The following is an 18331-nucleotide window of genomic DNA, read 5'->3' as shown; positions in this document are numbered from 1 at the left end:
ACTTGAACTCGTAGGATTGATTATGAAGATGATCCTACTCTTTCATCAAGTCCACATTGAAAGGCTGCGGACTCTTGTCCTTCCTCCACATCTTTAAAAGTGCCTTGATGGGCTCATCAAACACTTTAGGGTTCATCTGATTGCTTGTATTGTATCCTCTATTTGGAGTAACTACTACATTGCATTTTGTAATTTGCAGTTATCTTTGTGTTTTTGCTATTCTGATCATTCTAGGTATCAAAATATTGGGTTCATTTGCCTCATTGGAAAATCTTACAGAAGAATTGACTCACTTTGAATAGAAAGAAACTACAAATTTCAGCACATAACAGCTCTAGGACCAAGGTTGGTCAGGCTAAGGAACTTGCGATGCTTTAACAGACAAGAATCCAAACTGCATATCGGCAACACTCGCATTCAACTATCCAAAGTATAAGCAAATGTTTTAGACCTAATGAGGACAACTAGGGCATCCATTTGATTTTACTTGTTTCAATTATTTTCATTAATCCCTCTTTTGTACCTCAATGCTTGGCATATTTTAAGCCACAATAACCTTCTTGATTATCAAAAACTAGTGATTGTTAAAATTGTTCTCACACGGTAGTATGAAGCATAGGTCTAAATATCTTTAATGATTTTTATAAAGTCCAGTATAATTGAATTCCACTTGTTCTTTAAGGGTAACTATATTTCACTCAATTAGACGCAAACAACCAAAAAATGTGCTGGCTTCTCCTATCAATGTTTTGAATATTTCAGTTCTGACTCAACTATCATAACTTTCACTGTGAAACGTACAGCCTCAAAAAAGGATGTGGCCATAGAAAGCTCATCATAAAAAATTCCAAAGGATTGCAACATTAACCATAAACTTCTGAATAAGCTACAAATTCCAAGATACAATTCCCTATTCTTCAAACCATAAATCATCTAAATTTTACCCTCGCCTGCTTCAAATTTAAAAAGAATTTTCACTGAATACCAAACCAAGCAAAGTAGGGCCAAATAATATTCATAAATGTACAATAGTCCTCTCTTAAAACCAACCTTATACATAAATTGCCAAGACAGCTTAAAAGAAACCAGCAAATAATACATGTCAAGTTTTAACAATTGAAACACTTCACCATCAACTCTGAATATTTCAGATCTGACCCAAAAAAATCTGTAATTCCTAAAAGCATGCACAAACAAAGCAGACAACATCCAGCCATCTCTATGGTGAATGACATGATTTGCCTTCTAAATTACAATACTTAGTGTCTGCATATTTTCTGAAGCACATGAAATCTGAACCTGAAGTTACAGTGTCACGTTTGTCAGTATTGGCCTGTCCTGGATTGCCACCAGTCACTGTTGTTTATCTTTGAAATCAATCCACAATCCATTTGCAGGCTCCGGAAATTATGAGAATTGAATTGCAAACAAAACAAATCACATCATTTGATTTGAACTTTTCTAATATGCCTAATGATAAATGACGTTTTCATGGTTTTTGATCATCATCACTCGTTGTTTCCTGGTGAAGTCTTGGTTGCAGCACGATTGCCTTCGGTACCAACCCCAGCAGCCAAGGCAAGAATATCAGGTGTTATTTCCCAGCTTCCACTTTTGCGACCCCAACTAGACCGTCTTGATTGCATTACACTTCTTGTGTCTACACCTTCTAGACCTTGGACCTGTGAATCTTCTATAGCTCCAGTCTCAACAGTTGACCATGAAGGCTTAATACCCATTTCAAGGTCACTACCTCCTTTGCCCATTTTTGCATGGAAACTATCTCTGTCTATTGAAGGAGTAACTAACCCATAACCTGTGGAGTCTTGTTGCACCTTTGCTCGGAAATTGTTCTTTGAAGGGGGCATCTTTGTAAAGAATATTTCTTTGAAGTTTAGTGGCACTCCTTTATTATAGGGATTCATCTTCCTATCATATCGGTATCGGAAGTTCTCATAAGTGGTCTGCAATATACCAGATGCAAACCTCCATGAACAAACAAAACTAATGCCTTTGTCCTATAGCCATACTGAATAAGAAAAACTAAAGCTCCAAAATGAACATATTTTAACCAAAAACAAGAAGGCTACAGAGAGAAAAGCAACAGAGGGGAAACCTTCTAATAACTATATAAAACATATAAATATTACCTGATTTGTACTTATTAAATAAGTATGAAATGTAGTCAGCCCTCCAACAAACCAAACTGCAATAAAGGTATAGACTATAAGTACAATTGATGCTGGCGTTTTTAGCATTGCCTTCCCAATGCCAATCTGCTCTTCCTCCATGATTTTCCTAATTAGCACCCAGCAAAAGGAAAATACATAGATGCACAATATGGTTGTTGAGAAGACGAACATAAAGAAGTACCGGTAGTTGCGCTGCATACAAAAGATTAATAGAATGTAAGTGTTCTTGAAGTAAAGAGGATATATATTATATACAGACATGCAATAAAGAAAATTGACTAATAAATACATTAACCAATACCAATAGCTGACATCAACTGCATGAAATTCGATTGTTAGTTGGCTGAGTTGCTGAGGAAACTACAAAAGTTGTGAGAAATTCTTGAGAAATTCCACAAGAGGAGCTTGTTCGAGCAAGTGGTCCTAATTTGTATTCTGTTAGTGCTACTTTACCTTTGAATACAATTGTTTTATCTTTCTAGCATAGTTAAGACTCGAGTAAAAATCTGTGGATGCACCTTGGGAGTTAGAACAACATTAGTTTGTCATAACACCAAGATCATATGTTTGCATAGAACCATACAAGAAACTGTTGTATTCAAAGGCAAAATTAGCTCTAGACAATAAAAAATTAGATTACCTCTTTCTTGAATGAGTTCCTCTCATGGAATTTCTCAACAATTTCTCACCTTTCTTTTATCCTTATTCATACAAATTGAGTAAGGAAGGTATTCTATTTATAGATTATGAACACCCTAGTAAATGTGTATGTTTGGATATGCAACTTGCACGTGAAATTCATGACAACTTGCACATAAGGTGCAACATGCGATTCTAGAAATTAAATCAAATTCTTAGAAAATGTTTTTAGAAAATAATTCTAACCTAGCTATACTCAACCAACTGAAATTAACATAAGGTGTGTGACTAAAACAAAAGTTCCACTTGGAAAAACACAGCATGGAAGTAATTGCTGGATGAAATAGGATGGAAATATAGAAAATTCTGACAGAAACTGTATAATTCATATTAAATGTATCGAAGTGTGTCTGAGATGTCATGTATAAAAGACATTGACCAAACAATAATGCAAGTTGTCCCATGAATTTTATGAAAACCTTATAAATAATCATTAACAATTAGAAACGAATTCTATTAATGTCAATCTGAGACAGGGAATGAAGGCATTTACAATACACATTCTAAAAAATAAGAAAGGTTGGGGCTTTTAAGTGGGACCTCAGAGCTTACTTTCAAATATAGGAATTACAGATCGCTTATCTAATGTTCCCCTTTGAAGAGGCATCATTCAGATATCAGCATAATACAGTATAATAAAGGCATGAACCTCCATGTTACCTCACCTGATTTGGCTATTACAGATTAATTTCCTGATCAAGTTATTTGTACATAGAATAGAACAAGCTATGGCTAACTGATTAAAAGTGTTATGCTTCTACAAATCTCTGTATGTAAAGTACAGTACAACTTTATAAACTCTTAATAAAGAAAAAAAATATAGTTGGTTTAACTTTTAATATTCATGATCTTGTGTATTTCCCTAGTGCAACAAACTTGGAAAACAGTCAGTTCTTTACATAATAGAAGTGTTAAATCATTGGACACTAAGAAAAAGTACATACTTGGCCAATGCACTGCCCAACCCATGGGCAATGATGATCAAATCGCTCAACACAGTTGTTGCAGATAGAACAATGTGAACAACGAGGAGGACGATACAACATGCAAGTGTCACAGTACTTACTCTTCACTGTAACCCCATTTACAACCACATCTGTTGTACGTGGTAATTTCAATCGTGGTGTTCGATCAACTCCCCATCCTTGATCAGACTCATAATCTGGCTCTGGAGGGTGTGCATTACGAGGTACTATGCCAGGATCTCTTGCAGATGTAAGAAGAAGAAGAAACAAATCCTAAGAAGTGAAAAGAGAAATAAAAATTAGTTGTAGTGCTACAATCAATTATTTTCCCAATAAGCATCAAGCAAGTACTACCAACCAAATGAATGATAGAAATATGCAAGAAATTGATCTTTAAAGACTAAAAAAACACTACTATGACCAAATCATTATGAAAGCTTTTATACACAATTGTGCAATTGAAATTTCTGCTCAGAAGTGGAAAGAGTAAAATTTTGTTTAATTGTTTTCTCACAAATCATCAGAGATGTAGCTTTAGAGGATGACAATCATTCAGCCTAGAAAGAATGCAAAGAGCCAATACCTGGGAGACAGGACAGAAATGGAAAACAGTATAATTTGGAATATGTGGTGCTTCACAAAGGCTGATAGTTTCCTGGGACTCTTGGAAATAGAGGAATCACAATGCTATAATTTTAAAAGAAGGCAAGAGATTTTGGTTCAAACTCATTGAAATATATTTAGTACGGTGTTCGGAGCACTGACCAAAATGGTTGTGATGGAAACTTGGCAGACTACTTCTAGCGAGGAATATCACAAAACAGGGCTGTGCTATTGCTAATGGAAATAACTAAACGCCCAAGGACACCTTCTGAATTTGATGTCTCTGAACACAAAATAGCACCTGCTATTGAGCAATGTTAAAAAACAATCTCTGCTGTTACTCCTGCAACAATTAATCCATAGCAAACATAAACCATGTTGCTCCTATCATTCTATTGGCCTTGCATTAATGCTGTTCAGGCTATTAATTCTACGGGCGTCACCATTGGGGATGTGGTTGTTGAGGCTCTACAAAACATCGAAATGCTGATTAGGATCCAAATTTCTACCATTGGGATGCTACACTTAAGATAATTACACTGCACGAGTATTGGAAAATGAAAAGCATGATTTCCATCATGGAAATAAAGACTCCATGAAAAAGCACATTAGCTACCACATGATTGGGGGTTAAAATGTCTTTTTTCTGTCACACATTCCATGGCAAACATGGTGGTTGTGAAAATGTAATTAAAACAATGCATCTTTCTGGAGTGCATTCCTCTCCTTTGCAAGCTTATAATCAAATTATTTTGCAAGGTTAGTAACAAGTATATCATTCGTCCTACTCCACTCGGATGATTTTAGCACATCCATTTATTATTTAATAATCATAATGCAGCACACTTACACATGCATAAAAAAATAAAAAATAAGCACTCAAAAAATAAAGTTGAACTGCAGCTATAGCAGCTGCAGGAAAATGTGTGGACCTACAAGCAGTATAATTTGCTGCTAATATGTGGACCTTCAATTCGTCTAAGAAAAAAGTTTGAAAGCATTTCCACACCATATTTGATACTTACTGATGTGAAAAGTTTACAATTCAAACACTGAGAGAATGTCATAAATTCAGAAGTGTCATAATCCAAAAGAGGGAAAGTTTTGGTGTCTTATGTTTCAAATTTCTAATATTGGGATGATATGCTTATAGATGATAACACTGAAAATTGTAAATGGACTTGGAAAGATTCATAACACTGAATTTAAAATTTCTGGAGCACATTCCTCTCCTTTGCAAGCTTAATCTCAAGTAAATAATTCACCCTAGTCCATTTGGATGATTTTAGCACATCCATTTAAGAATCATAATGCAACACAGTTAGACAAGATGCGTAAAGAAAACCAAAAATAAACACTCAAAAAAAAAAGTTGAACTGCAGCCACAGGAAAATGCATGGGCCTGCAAGTTATATAATTTTCTGCTGATACATGGACCTGCAATAAGAAAGAAGTTTGAAAGCAAGTTCAGACTATGTATTTGATACTGAATGACATGAAATTATACAGTTTAAATGCTGAGAGAATGACATGGATTGACAAGGGTCATAACCCAAAACAGGGATAACTCAAGTTTAGGTGTCTTAAGTTTCAAATTTATAATATTGGGATGATACACTCGAAGATGATATCACTGAATTGCAATTGAAATTTGGAAAGATTGATTTCCATCGTGGAAATAATGGCTGCATGAAATATGAGTATTAATTGCAGTGAGATTGGGGTTCAAGATGTCCATTTGCTATGCACCACATTTCATTGCAAGCCTGCTAGTTCTGAATGAATTTATACCATTGGTCTATGCAGATGAGACAGGCTAATATGAAGCTAAAACAATTTCAATTATATGGAACACACAGAGCTGTAAAAATAAGGACTCAATAAAACAAATTAGATAGGCAAAAAATGTCAGGTGTAGATTTAGGACCCTCTGTATTTGGAAGATGCATTAAGTGAAAATCCATTTGAATTAAACACCTGAAATTTGTTGATATGTGAAGTTTGGAAACATTTATCTTCAAATTTCTATGAGACATGAAAACCCAAATCTTACACATACAGAGTGACAAAAAAAATGCAATAAAGTGATTGACATCATATAATTTTTAGTCTTGTTCTTAAATGTCTACATCCTGATGATGGATCACGGAGTGTATCCAAAACATTGATGTAAAAAGTATTATACAGTTAAATCTAGAAACATTCAAAATCCAATATCATGGATTGTGGAAATTTAATCTCTTTAATTCTTCTTTTATGGCCAATAAATGTTTTTTTCTTACTATTCTGTTGTAGGGAAAGAAAGTGGAGACTGGATCCTAAGAAAATTTGGAAAATAATTAAAAAAAAAAATGTCAGTCTATTCTAAAAGCACCTCTCATGGATCTGGAAACATCCAGCAGATTTAATCTGGGTGTTTCCAGCCAGGAACATTTCCAGAAATTTATCTGGAGAAACATTTTTACATGTTTGCAGGAGTCCATTGCCAAAACGTTCCAAACAGTGATTATTATTAGGGTCTAGGGAAGGTTTCTTCCGTGACACAGGTTAAAGGCATGTCAGTCAACGTAAAGTGTCATTACACCTTGCATCTTTGTCAAACAAGTGCTTAAAATGACAAACAGGAGAATGTTAAAGAAACTGAAATTGAGGATGAGCTTTTAAAAATATTACAAAATGCAGGGATCTACAATCTTCCAAAACAGGATGAGGGGAATAATAGGAGACTTCTGAAGAAATAAAGAGTTTTAACTTTTGATAAGTTTTGTATTGTATGAAGACTATACAAGTATTTATAGAAGATCCAAAATCCTCAAGGACAAACAAATATACTACAAAGGATCAGACACTTAGAGAAATGAAAATATATCATTTGACTTCGCATTAAGCAAATTGCTGCTTTCATTAAATCTAAATATTTTAACTAAGCAATCATTTAGCCGTTGAATGCAAAGGTATTGGTAAATGCAAAGAGTAAATAATAAGTGACAATTCAAGAAGTCATGGTATGAGAAGGGAATGATAATCATAAATCTGTTTTCCAGAGCGTTTCCAGGATAGGACTGGCAGGACATGCATGAATGTGTTTCAGAAATAGCACTGCCAGTAGGCTTTTTCTGGGGAAAACTTCAAATTTTTTAAATAAAAATAATAAAATTCAAATACAGGATATTATAGCTGATTTCATTTGGTAATGATACAAACCATTACTTATTATCTGTATTTGGCTCCTGGAGTATGCGTAGCAGATTTTATTATTATTCTAAGCTTTTTACATGCTATAGTTTTGGGCCATTAAAATGGTAATCTTTTTAACTCAAAATGTAAGGGAAAAAGTACATGATAAGGAACAGTTTGAGTACTGAATATTTCACTTCTGACTGCCTTTTCACAGCAATTCTAAAAACTGTGTATAGAGGTTCCCAATCTTCAATCTGGACCTACAAAATCGCCAAGGATAAACATATACTAGAAACTTCAAAGGAGCAGATGCTTAGAGAATTGAAAATGCATCATATGACTTCACATGAAGGCTGAAGCAAATTGCTGCTCTCACAAGATTTAAATTTTTTAACTAAGCAATCAGTTAAGCCTTGAATTCAAAGGTGTTGGTAAATACAAGAAGTGAATAATAAGTGACTATTCAAGATGTCACTGAAGAAGAAGGGGGTGATAAATCTGTATTCCAGGACGTTTCCAGGATGGGGGTGGTAGGAAATGCAGGAATGTATTTCGGGAATACAGTGACAAGAGACTTTATTTGGGGAACAACATTAAATTAGAATTTTAAATGAAAAATTAAAAATAATCAAGTTCAAAATATAGGAAACTGTGACCGATTTCTGTTTGGTAAGACATAGACCATTATTTATTATCCGTGTTTGGCTCCTAGAATATGGCTAGCAGAGTTTACATATTATTTCTAATCTTTTTAGATGGTATTGCTTTTAAGTTTTAACTTGAGGTGTAAGTGAAAAGGTATATGATAGGGAATAGTTTGAGTAACAAATATTTCAATTCTGACCTCATTTTCACGGCACTTCTAAAACTCTGCATGATGGCTCCCAATCTTCAATCTGCAACTTGAACCATTGAGTTGAGCCATTAAGCCTGCCCAGCAATTGCAACGGCAGTGACAGAAGGCCATTTTTGGGGATGGCAGGAGACAGCCATCAAGCCAACCTGTGATATGTATTCTTATGTATGCATACCACTAATTTACTAAATATTGTATATTTCTAAATTATTAAAGTCATATACAAACATAATAACTTACAAAGTTTCATAACACCAAATGAAATGGTTAAAATTTTAACTTTATTTTATTTTTGAGTTATTTACTTAAATGTGTCTTCCTTGGGATCCTTGAGGAAGGTCTAAGGCATTCCCAGCCATCCCAAGGATGCCTGCACGTCCCTGGGAAGTTCCTTGTCACAACTCCCCATTTCAGGGATGTTTCTGTAAATTTAATAATGGCCAAGGGGCATTTCTTGATCATGCCTGCATAAGGGTACAAGGGTGGGGATGCCCAGGAAAAGCCCCTGGATGCATCACCATGTATCCCTATCATAATTTTAATCTCATTGTCGTTTCTTGTGGATGATAACAAAGGGAATGATACATCATGGACAACTTGAGCTTCAAAAGAAAATGTTGTAATCCTACGATTAAAGGTTGCATCCAAAGAAATGAAAGAGGAGTTGATAAACCTGCTTGAAGATTCTTAGATTTACAATCCATGTATCTAAATGGTCACATAAAATCAGAAAATATGGCATGAGTTAAGCTGGAAGCCGTGTCTTTTCTAACAACTATTTTCATCTGAAATTTCTATCAAGGGTATCAACTGACTATGTGAACATGCTATTGGAATATCAATAAAGCAATATTGATTGACCTGTGTCTTCTCCATCTGCCAACTAAATCAAAATAGAACTACTTAACAAATATATATAACCTTGGACAATGTGAAGCTCTAATCAAAATATCTCATTGAGATTTCAAACATGCACGCACATTCCATTACTACAGTTAAAATATTACAAGGTGAAGAAAATGAGCACTCACATAAATTGTGAAGATAATAGCAATAGCCATTATAAAAATTCCAAGATGATGGGGGAATTTATTCACAAGTTTACTTGCAACCAAGCTACAAAATACTGTCACTGGAATTACTATAAGGCAAAGGGTCATTGCCAATGACCGCACGTCTGGACCAAATATAAGCCTTCCACTAAGAAAGAACCTCTGCACAATACCACAGAAAAAAAATATATGTTAATCCATTCATTCCAAACAAAAAAGGTAGTCTCATAAAATATTACAGAAACCCATAACTGGACGTATTTGCAGCAATGGAAAAAAGAAGATCAGCAATAAGCATGAAACATATGCAAATTCCAGACAGCTACAAAGAAATACAACAGAATATGACATAAATATGGGATAAATAACACATGAATTTAAGAAACAAACAAATTTAATATGTTATGATATTGCTATCAGGATTCAACTCCTGCTTACAATTAAATTTAATATGATGAACACAAGTATACACAAAAAAACCTAGAAAATTGGACATAGATGTCATCCAACCACTCACATCAATCTGGGGAATAACAAACTGATGAGTATATCAAACATTAGACTAAGCAGAAGGTGCCTTCAGATCATTTAACAGTAGATATCAGTATCCTGCAATTTTCTTGGACAAGGCCAATTCAGGAAAATAGCAAATAATTCATGTTTCTACTGCATGAAATCGATATAAATTATCAATACAAATTCATATGGAAAACTAACATCATCTGCACTTGTAGACTTGTAGTTATTTGGAAATAAAAACGATCAGAAAACAAATTCTACATTTCTAAAAACATTAAATGTGAAAGAAACATGTAGCAGGCCTAATGAAATTCCCGGCAAAGAAATGTCAAGGAACATTTCATATAGAAAAGAAAAACGCATGCCATGTACATGTATCTACACATAGAATTAAATATTATTCTCATTAATTTCTCGGCATCTCAAAGGATAAAGATATTTTTAATTTCTTGGGACATCATTGGAAAAAAAAAACCCGAAAAATATCAGTAAAATTGAGAGAGAGAGAGAGGGAGGGAGAGAGAGAGAGAGAGAGAGAGAGAGAGAGAGAGAGAGAGAGAGAGAGAGAGAGAGAGAGAGAGAGAGAGAGAGAGAGTTGATGTTATTTACATTTAAAGCCATCCTAATTACATAGAGACTGAGAGTGAAAGTAAACAAGTGTGTAGATTATAAATTTAAATATGGAATTTTATCATTAATTTTGAGATTGTCAATTACAGATAATTGTAATATAGATGTCTAACAATGTCAATAAATAACTCTGCCAGAATGATAATGAACCTTTAATGCAACTAAAAAAAATACGACTCATAAATCCAACTATTCTCCTAAACTATCAAGTTGAAAAGAATTAACTATACACAGAATGGTAACTACAATTGACAACAAAAGTATCCCTAACCTCTTTAAATACCTCTTTAAGTTTACAGCAAGGGCAACATTCATGCCTGGAATTTCAGGACAGCAATAGCCTGTCCTAACAATGATTCATATTAATCACTTTGATCGGTAATATTTCCTAGAACAGTGGCATTGATGCCCATGTTAATTGATCACGGTACTAATAAGGATGCTACTGAACACCATAATGATCAAGAAAGTATAGGTTACAATAACGACAGAACTACTTTATGGTAATCATAAGAAGATTACTAATCACAAAAGAAGTTATAACTTATATCAAAAGACAATAATGATGACAACAATCTCAATGGGTACGACATTATTAACAGCTGATCTGTAAGAATTAAAATTCCCAAACAATTGCCTCAATCATATAACTATTTTACAAATGAAATAATGACAACAATATCTGTTGATAAGTAGAAATCACAGCAATTCAATGAAAGCACTAACATTTGTGATGCAACAATAATGACAAGTCAAAGGATGGCATAATCATTTGACAGCTTTGTCTAGTGATGACTATGCTCACGAATCATGAATAATGACAGTGGTGTTCACTGTTATCAAAGGCAACAGTCACAGTCACTAATCACAATAACGACAGTAATGTTCCCTATTCACAAAGTTTTCAAATCCAATTGCACCAAGTGCCTGAACAGCTGTAGATAGCCATATTCATTTTTGAAATAACAACAGCAATAATTGCTGCTGTCCCTTGGCAACAGATCTAACTACTCTTCAATAATGGCAGCTGCAAATCTTAACAGCTACTTTACCCCATTTATTAAAGTTCTAGAGTATAATGACCAAAATCTTGCAAGTCTGATGCCTATAGAAAAAAAAACTTATTTATTGGGATATTACCAATGACATATCATCAATGATTTATATTTGTGAAAATTTCAGTCAAAGAAATTTTGAAAAAGTCACAAGATTTTCAGGTAAATGTCCAGACCCCTGCCAAGAAAAGATATATAGAAATATGTCACAATATTTTAAAGATAACTGACACTAATTGTCTTCACAGCTGTAGATAGTCATGTTCATTTTTTAAATAACGACAGCAATAATTGTTGTTGTCCTTTGGCAACAGATCTAACTGCTCTTCAATGGAAATTTTAACAGCTACTTACACCATTTAAGTTGTATAACCCATTTATAAAAGTTCTAGAGTAGAATGACCAAAAACTTGTAAGTCTGGTGCCTATAGAGAAAAAAAAACTTATATACTGTGATATTACCAATGACATATTACCAATTATTTATATTGGTGAATATTTCAGTCAGAGATATTTTGAAAAAGTCACAATATTTTCAAGTAAATGTCAGGAACCCTGCCAAGAAAAGATATTATGAAGTATATCACAATATTTAAAGGATAACTAGCACTAAACCCCCAAGCAAAATGAGTATTGATGCATAGGGAGACTTGCATCGATCATTTCAATCTTATGATCCATCATGAGTCATGACACATACAATGTGGTGGAAGAAGATATATATATTAAATATTGAAACTTCAAATGTCAAGTTCAACAAGAGGAAAACTGAAAAGATTAATTGTTTGATGTTGCAGGGTGACTGTTAACAAGTTTGAAATTTTGTTGGTTCAGTGGTGGCCCAAAGGGCTTTCCGAATATGGGATTTTTCACATATGCAATAATTTTGTCTGCTTTATAGTTCATTGTCAAAAATTGCAGTGTTGTTAGATATGGGTCCAGTGGAACAAACATAGGCAACTCTATTAATGTATTATAATGGGCTACAACTGTCCAAATATATGTCCAGAGCTCTGAAAATCATTGCATAGTTTTGTGGAAGTTGTTCCAGCACTTGCTACAAATTAAATAGTCAATGAGATGCATTTTGTGGTTTTCTGTTCTTCATTTTAAAAAATTGTATGCTCTTTTTTAGTGGAGACAGCAACATTTTAGGGTTTCTGAATTTGGAGACAATTGAAGCCTAAGACAGGACATTTATTGCAACTAAGGACATATATGCACCCGTACAGCAGACAGGAAACAAGTCCCAGTTTTGGAGACACATCTCCCTGTAACTCTGATTAAAAGTAAAATTACTAAAATATGAAAATGCCCTATGGCATGCCTTCAGCAGATCTGTCTCATTCTTGGTAATTCTAATGAACACTTTTTAGCATACACTATGCATGTGTTGGTGTAGACGGCCTTTAAGAGTTATCCCATTATATATGATGAATGGTAGAAGAATGTAGTAATTACTCAATATCAATGAATATAATGAAAAAACAGATCTTATTTAAAACCTTGTGCTAACCTTGAAGACATGTACAATCAAGAAAATCTAGGGGTTTACAATAAGAAAAAATTGTGCATGTTGCTATACACATAAAAATGGCAACCCATATTCCACACTGATCATGCTTTCTTGAGAAACAATAAAGAAAATCTGAACCAATAAGTAAAAGTAAAATAATATAAGGCCCTCTCCATATAAGTGTTTTCTGCTTATAGTCATATTTTTCAATGTTACAATGTGGAAATGAACATGTGACCAAAAGCCAAGATAATTAGTAGTAGAATCAATCAAGGGAAAAATGACTAATATTGCTTCCTCTTGAATACAAGCTTGCTTCGTTTCCCCAAATTTTTAATAGATGTTAGAATATATAAGAGAAGAACAAACAACTGCAGGAACCTCAAACTTAAATCTGCATGCACATGCGAACAAACTAATATACTGTAGTGATACTATCATTGGAGTTGACTCGGCAGAATCAGATTACAAGGAAGATTTGTTTTGATCAGAAGAAAATGGATACACTTGTCCCAGCTGCCTGAATGCAGAAAATGCACCCTACAACTAGAAATTGAAGAGACCTTTAGACTACACTATGTCAACCACAGTAGCATTAAATGCAAAAAATCACAATTGTGATCTGGTGGCATTTTTTGGCAGCGATTTTGATGATTTTTGGAATAAATTGCAGGTCTGGCTTTTTTGCAAGTTTTGGCTGCTTAATCGCCATTAAATTGTCTGAATTGGGATAAATTGTGATTTTGAATTTTTTTCCTTGTTTTCAAAAATCTCTAACCCTACTTTTTTCTATTTTTCAAAAGCCCTAACCCTACCTTGATAAATTGTAATTTTTCGAACATATCTGTGTTTCCCAGAGATGCATCCCCTAGGAATTCCCACCCATCCCCTACCAAAAAAAAAATCAGAAACATTTCCAATACTTGAAAAAAACCAGTAGAGCAGGTAGGACCACAAAGACCCCCATCTCCCTTGACAACAACCCTAAACCTAAAACAAAAATACTAACACCTAAAGACTAAGACAATGATACTAACGAGTAATGCCTAAAAACAAAAAAACTCCCTCATTTTACTATTTTACATTTTGAGAGAACAAGACAAAGAAAGCGAAAAACATTGAAAAGAAGACAAAATAGCATTAAAACTACATCATTTGATTCCTATCAAAAAACCTCCCTTTGATTGCCCTTATTTGTTGAAAATGCTCAATAAACATTTAATAACTGGTCATTCTTTTGAAATGCAACAAGTTGGCATGCTCTTTTCTTTCTTCCAGACCCACATCACTGTTTTCTAAGGATAAACAGGACAAACAATATGAGTTTAAGAGGCAACAGTTGTTATGTAATCAGCTATAGTAAGGATACATGCGACGTTTGTCAACAATACTTATTTGGTTTCCTTTCAATTAATTTCTTTCTTGTTCCAAGTGACTATTGTTGTTATGTTGAATACGATATTCACCCAAAAGTTCAGCTTATCAAAGCTCTCCTGTCTGTGATCACTGAGGAGTCAATTTATGCAAATTTTGGTCCCACGAATATAAGCTGCATGAGTGAATTTGAGTTTCAATCGCTGCATACTAGAAAGTAATGATTGTGTAATTTACTTTTACGGAAACTAATCATAATTGCTCTCCTGTTTCTGATGAGTGGGAACAAAGGTTTCCGATCCACACTGCTTTCAGTTGGTGAAACAATTTTCACAACAAAATGAACAAACAGGCATCTTCCCTACTCCAGATCTAAAATACTAGCAAACCCTGAACCTCTGACCAAGTGCGGGTTGCAACCATCAAATGCTGGTTTAAATTTCAGAAATCTTGACTTCCCACTGTTTGAACCAGGCTTGAAGCAGGGGTCAAGGCAAATTACTGTCGGGAATTAAAACCAAAGCCATCCTTACAAATGTCAGTTCAGAAATGTCTGACTTTGAAATTTTCAGAGGAATAAAAATATACATCAAGTTTCTCCCAATAATTTCCAAGCTCTTCTTCCATAACAATCTCTTCACCACCAACTAAAATTTCCTTTACACCCAATCAGTTAAGGTATTCAAAAGTCAAAATATTGGACGTTTTATCATTTGCAATTTCAGATATAATCCCCAGATCATACAAATTGTCTTCCTCAAGGGAGTGGTTCATATTGGCTGTTCAGGAATTTGTAAGCATCGAGCCTTGAACTCAAGTGTCTTTGTTAGTATAGGTTAGTGATTAAGCACTAAATTTTGACACCTTCAAATCAACAATCTAATCAATAATCATAAAACACTAAACAAAGTTATTTGGCACCAGACCCTGATCTGACGCAATCTTTAACCTAAACCCTTTGGTCTCTGAAATACTCATTGATAAAATGATAGTTCCATATTTCATAGCAAAAAATACAGAGAGAAAGGCAAAAATCACCTATTTGAAGACCTTACAGTGGATCATATGTAGTATAGTATCATCTTAAATATTGTCAAATTTGCCATTTCGCTACTAACTTTAACTGAATATCATTCATTTCTAATCAAACACGCCCCCAATTTTCACTCAACCGCTAAGTTCAGGAAAAATATACTATTCACAGTTAAACTCAAACACAAAAGCCAGTTTAAAGTGGTCCTATATGAAATCCCTATTATTCCAATTTTCTTCCTACATAACTGCAGCCCGTTTCAAACAAGCTCAGCTTTTTGCCCCTGGCCTCCGAGAAATAAGATCCCTGTAAATATTGAGGCACGCACTACTCAAAACAAAGTAGGTAGCAAGGCGAAACACTGTAAGTTATGACTTGATTTATTTCCTTAAAGCGCATACTGCAAGAAAAAATTGAAGTTTTATGGGGGAATTTGGTGCTTAACCGAAGGATAACGGAAAAATAGTGCAAAATTAAAATTAAAATTGGTAAACCAGTTAGATACCGCAAGTAAGGAGTCAATCATTTCGCTAATTATAATTTAATACATCCTCCATGAAGAAAGCTGAAGTTTCTGGGCACAGACTGGGGTTTTGCGAAGGGAAATATCAATATTTAATCTAAGATCGGAAAAGCTGGTGCACATTCTATTTCGTAGCAAATGACCAGATTAAGCTGCAGAACAAAACTCTAGAATACTCTTATTGCACTAGAAAATCGCGTATCAGGATTATTCTTAATTGATCGTTAAAAACGCTGTATCAAGACCTGTAAACGGACGGCAAATTTAGGGGCAAAAAAACTACAATTTTTATAAGAAAGGAAAAGAATCCACATTACATTGCTGCCTTTCCAGATTTGATAGACTCGCTTCGTCACTGGAACCTCGTCCATTCTGCCTTGCCTGCTTCCAACGGAAGATTGCGGAGGCGGAGCCACATACATCTCGTACTGACGAAAATATATCCTCAAATCTCAACCTCTAATAGCCTCAATCCAGCAAAATTCACTGAGGAAAGCACCGTTTGAATAGTTATACACAGAAAGGGGAAAACGCTAAGATATCAGCCTATGAACGGCGGCGAAAAGACGCAATATTTGCATCATTCGATGCATGATAGGATGCAATACAGGAATTGAGGATCGCATATGTAAGCTCTACAGTTACAGAACAAATGCTGAATGCACTAACCATGGAAAGGCCGAAAGGTCTCAAATTTGATGTCATTAGATAGAGGGCTACGATCAGAATCGCAGGCTACTCCCCGATTGAAAAAACATCTACAAGAAAATGGCAAAAAAGCGCAAGATATACGTCATTGGATAAAGCACACCAGACAGGACATAATTTCCCGGCCGCCGATGCAGGTTAGCAAATGCTCGAGATACTGGCCCGGAAATGGCGGGAAGGTACAAATCTCTGGTGGCGGATAGAGCCAAACAAGCAGAATACGATTTTGAGCTTGCAGGCATCAGCTATACATTAAGGAAGCAAAAGCTTAAAATAATCTCTAGAGAAAGGCGTCAAGCAAGCAACATTCAGATCATTGGATAAGGCACTCCGATCAGAAGGCGATTACAAAGCCACCAGTGCACACGAGCTAAGCAAGCATTGGCCGTAATCTGCAAAAACATCTGCCCGATCCGCGCCTCTAAACCCTCCTAAACATTATTGCATTATGCGTTTTCGCTCTACGGAGGTAGAATCCCTTGCAATACAGAAACAGGGCGCGATTCCTGATGACGTGGCACTCGATACTCTTTTTTACAGCTCACTGTAATTCAACGCTAGCTTGGACTCGAAGATAATTAGGCAAGGCACAATTGTCGACGTGGCCAATAATTTTCCGACGTGGTTTTTTCCCGACAACCAGGGCCGTAAAAATCGATTATTCTTTCAGACCTCAGGCAACACGTGTAGGTAGACTCGTTCGGTCGCCGGCGATGGCCGGTATCTCCCAGGCCGGCTTTCGCTAAGCGACCGGCTTGTGAGTTGGTCTGACTGGCGGCACTGATATTCTTTTACTTTTATTCTTTTGTTTTTTTAGTTTACGTTCAAAGAAGGATAGGAATGTTTGTGGGCGAAGAAAATTTTTTTTTTTTAAATTCCCTGTGGAGTGACCCCTTGACAAGGGTCCACCTGTCAAAAGTCATGATTGGGGGTTGTGCGAGGCACTCAACGAACCAACCAAAGTTAGAGAGAGGAAATAAAAGGCCAAAAAAGTTAAAGACGTAGGAGAACGTGCAAGATGATTTTTCCATAATACCTAACTTTGAGGGGATTTAAGGTAGGTAGGTTAGTTGTGGGTTTGATCATTCTGGTTCAACCTTCTATATTTTTTATTTTATTTTTAATATACTATTATAGTTTCTAAGTTGGGTTTCTTTCTTTGGTCAATAAATTATTTGTTTTTTCATAGAATTTTGATTAACAGAAATTGGGATCTAAGTTCCGTGAATGGGTACAATTAAGTTTACAACATTGAATAAAATGGTTTTGTGTTTGAAGCTAAAAAAAAATCGCTTTCATATAATAATTGTTTAGAAGTAGGTTAATGAGTTAAATAAGTATTTAATGATTTAATTTAGGATTTTATAAGTTGAGCTTTGAAATATTGTGTAAATGTGATATAATATTAGTAAAGAAAGATTGGGAT

At 34.9% G+C, this 18331-nt stretch overlaps 1 protein-coding gene across 1 annotated transcript; it reads right to left on the bottom strand.

Annotated features, from left to right (window-relative positions):
* Window positions 1-999: 999 nt before the first annotated feature.
* Window positions 1000-17438, bottom strand: LOC131073982 (probable protein S-acyltransferase 7). The gene is made up of 6 exons (XM_058010522.2): window positions 16867-17438; window positions 16515-16683; window positions 9527-9709; window positions 3836-4129; window positions 2151-2384; window positions 1000-1964 (listed from the first exon to the last, which is right to left on the bottom strand). Exons 2-6 carry the CDS (start codon window positions 16617-16619, stop codon window positions 1509-1511), a joined length of 1272 nt encoding a protein of 423 aa, XP_057866505.1. The 5' UTR covers window positions 16620-16683; window positions 16867-17438; the 3' UTR covers window positions 1000-1508.
* Between the last annotated feature and the right edge of the window lie 893 nt (window positions 17439-18331).

This window comes from Cryptomeria japonica, chromosome 9 (assembly GCF_030272615.1).
Source record: "Cryptomeria japonica chromosome 9, Sugi_1.0, whole genome shotgun sequence".
NCBI lineage: Eukaryota > Viridiplantae > Streptophyta > Pinopsida > Cupressales > Cupressaceae > Cryptomeria > Cryptomeria japonica.
Note: the sequence above shows the minus strand (reverse complement) of the source record. Positions and strands in the feature narration are given on the sequence as shown.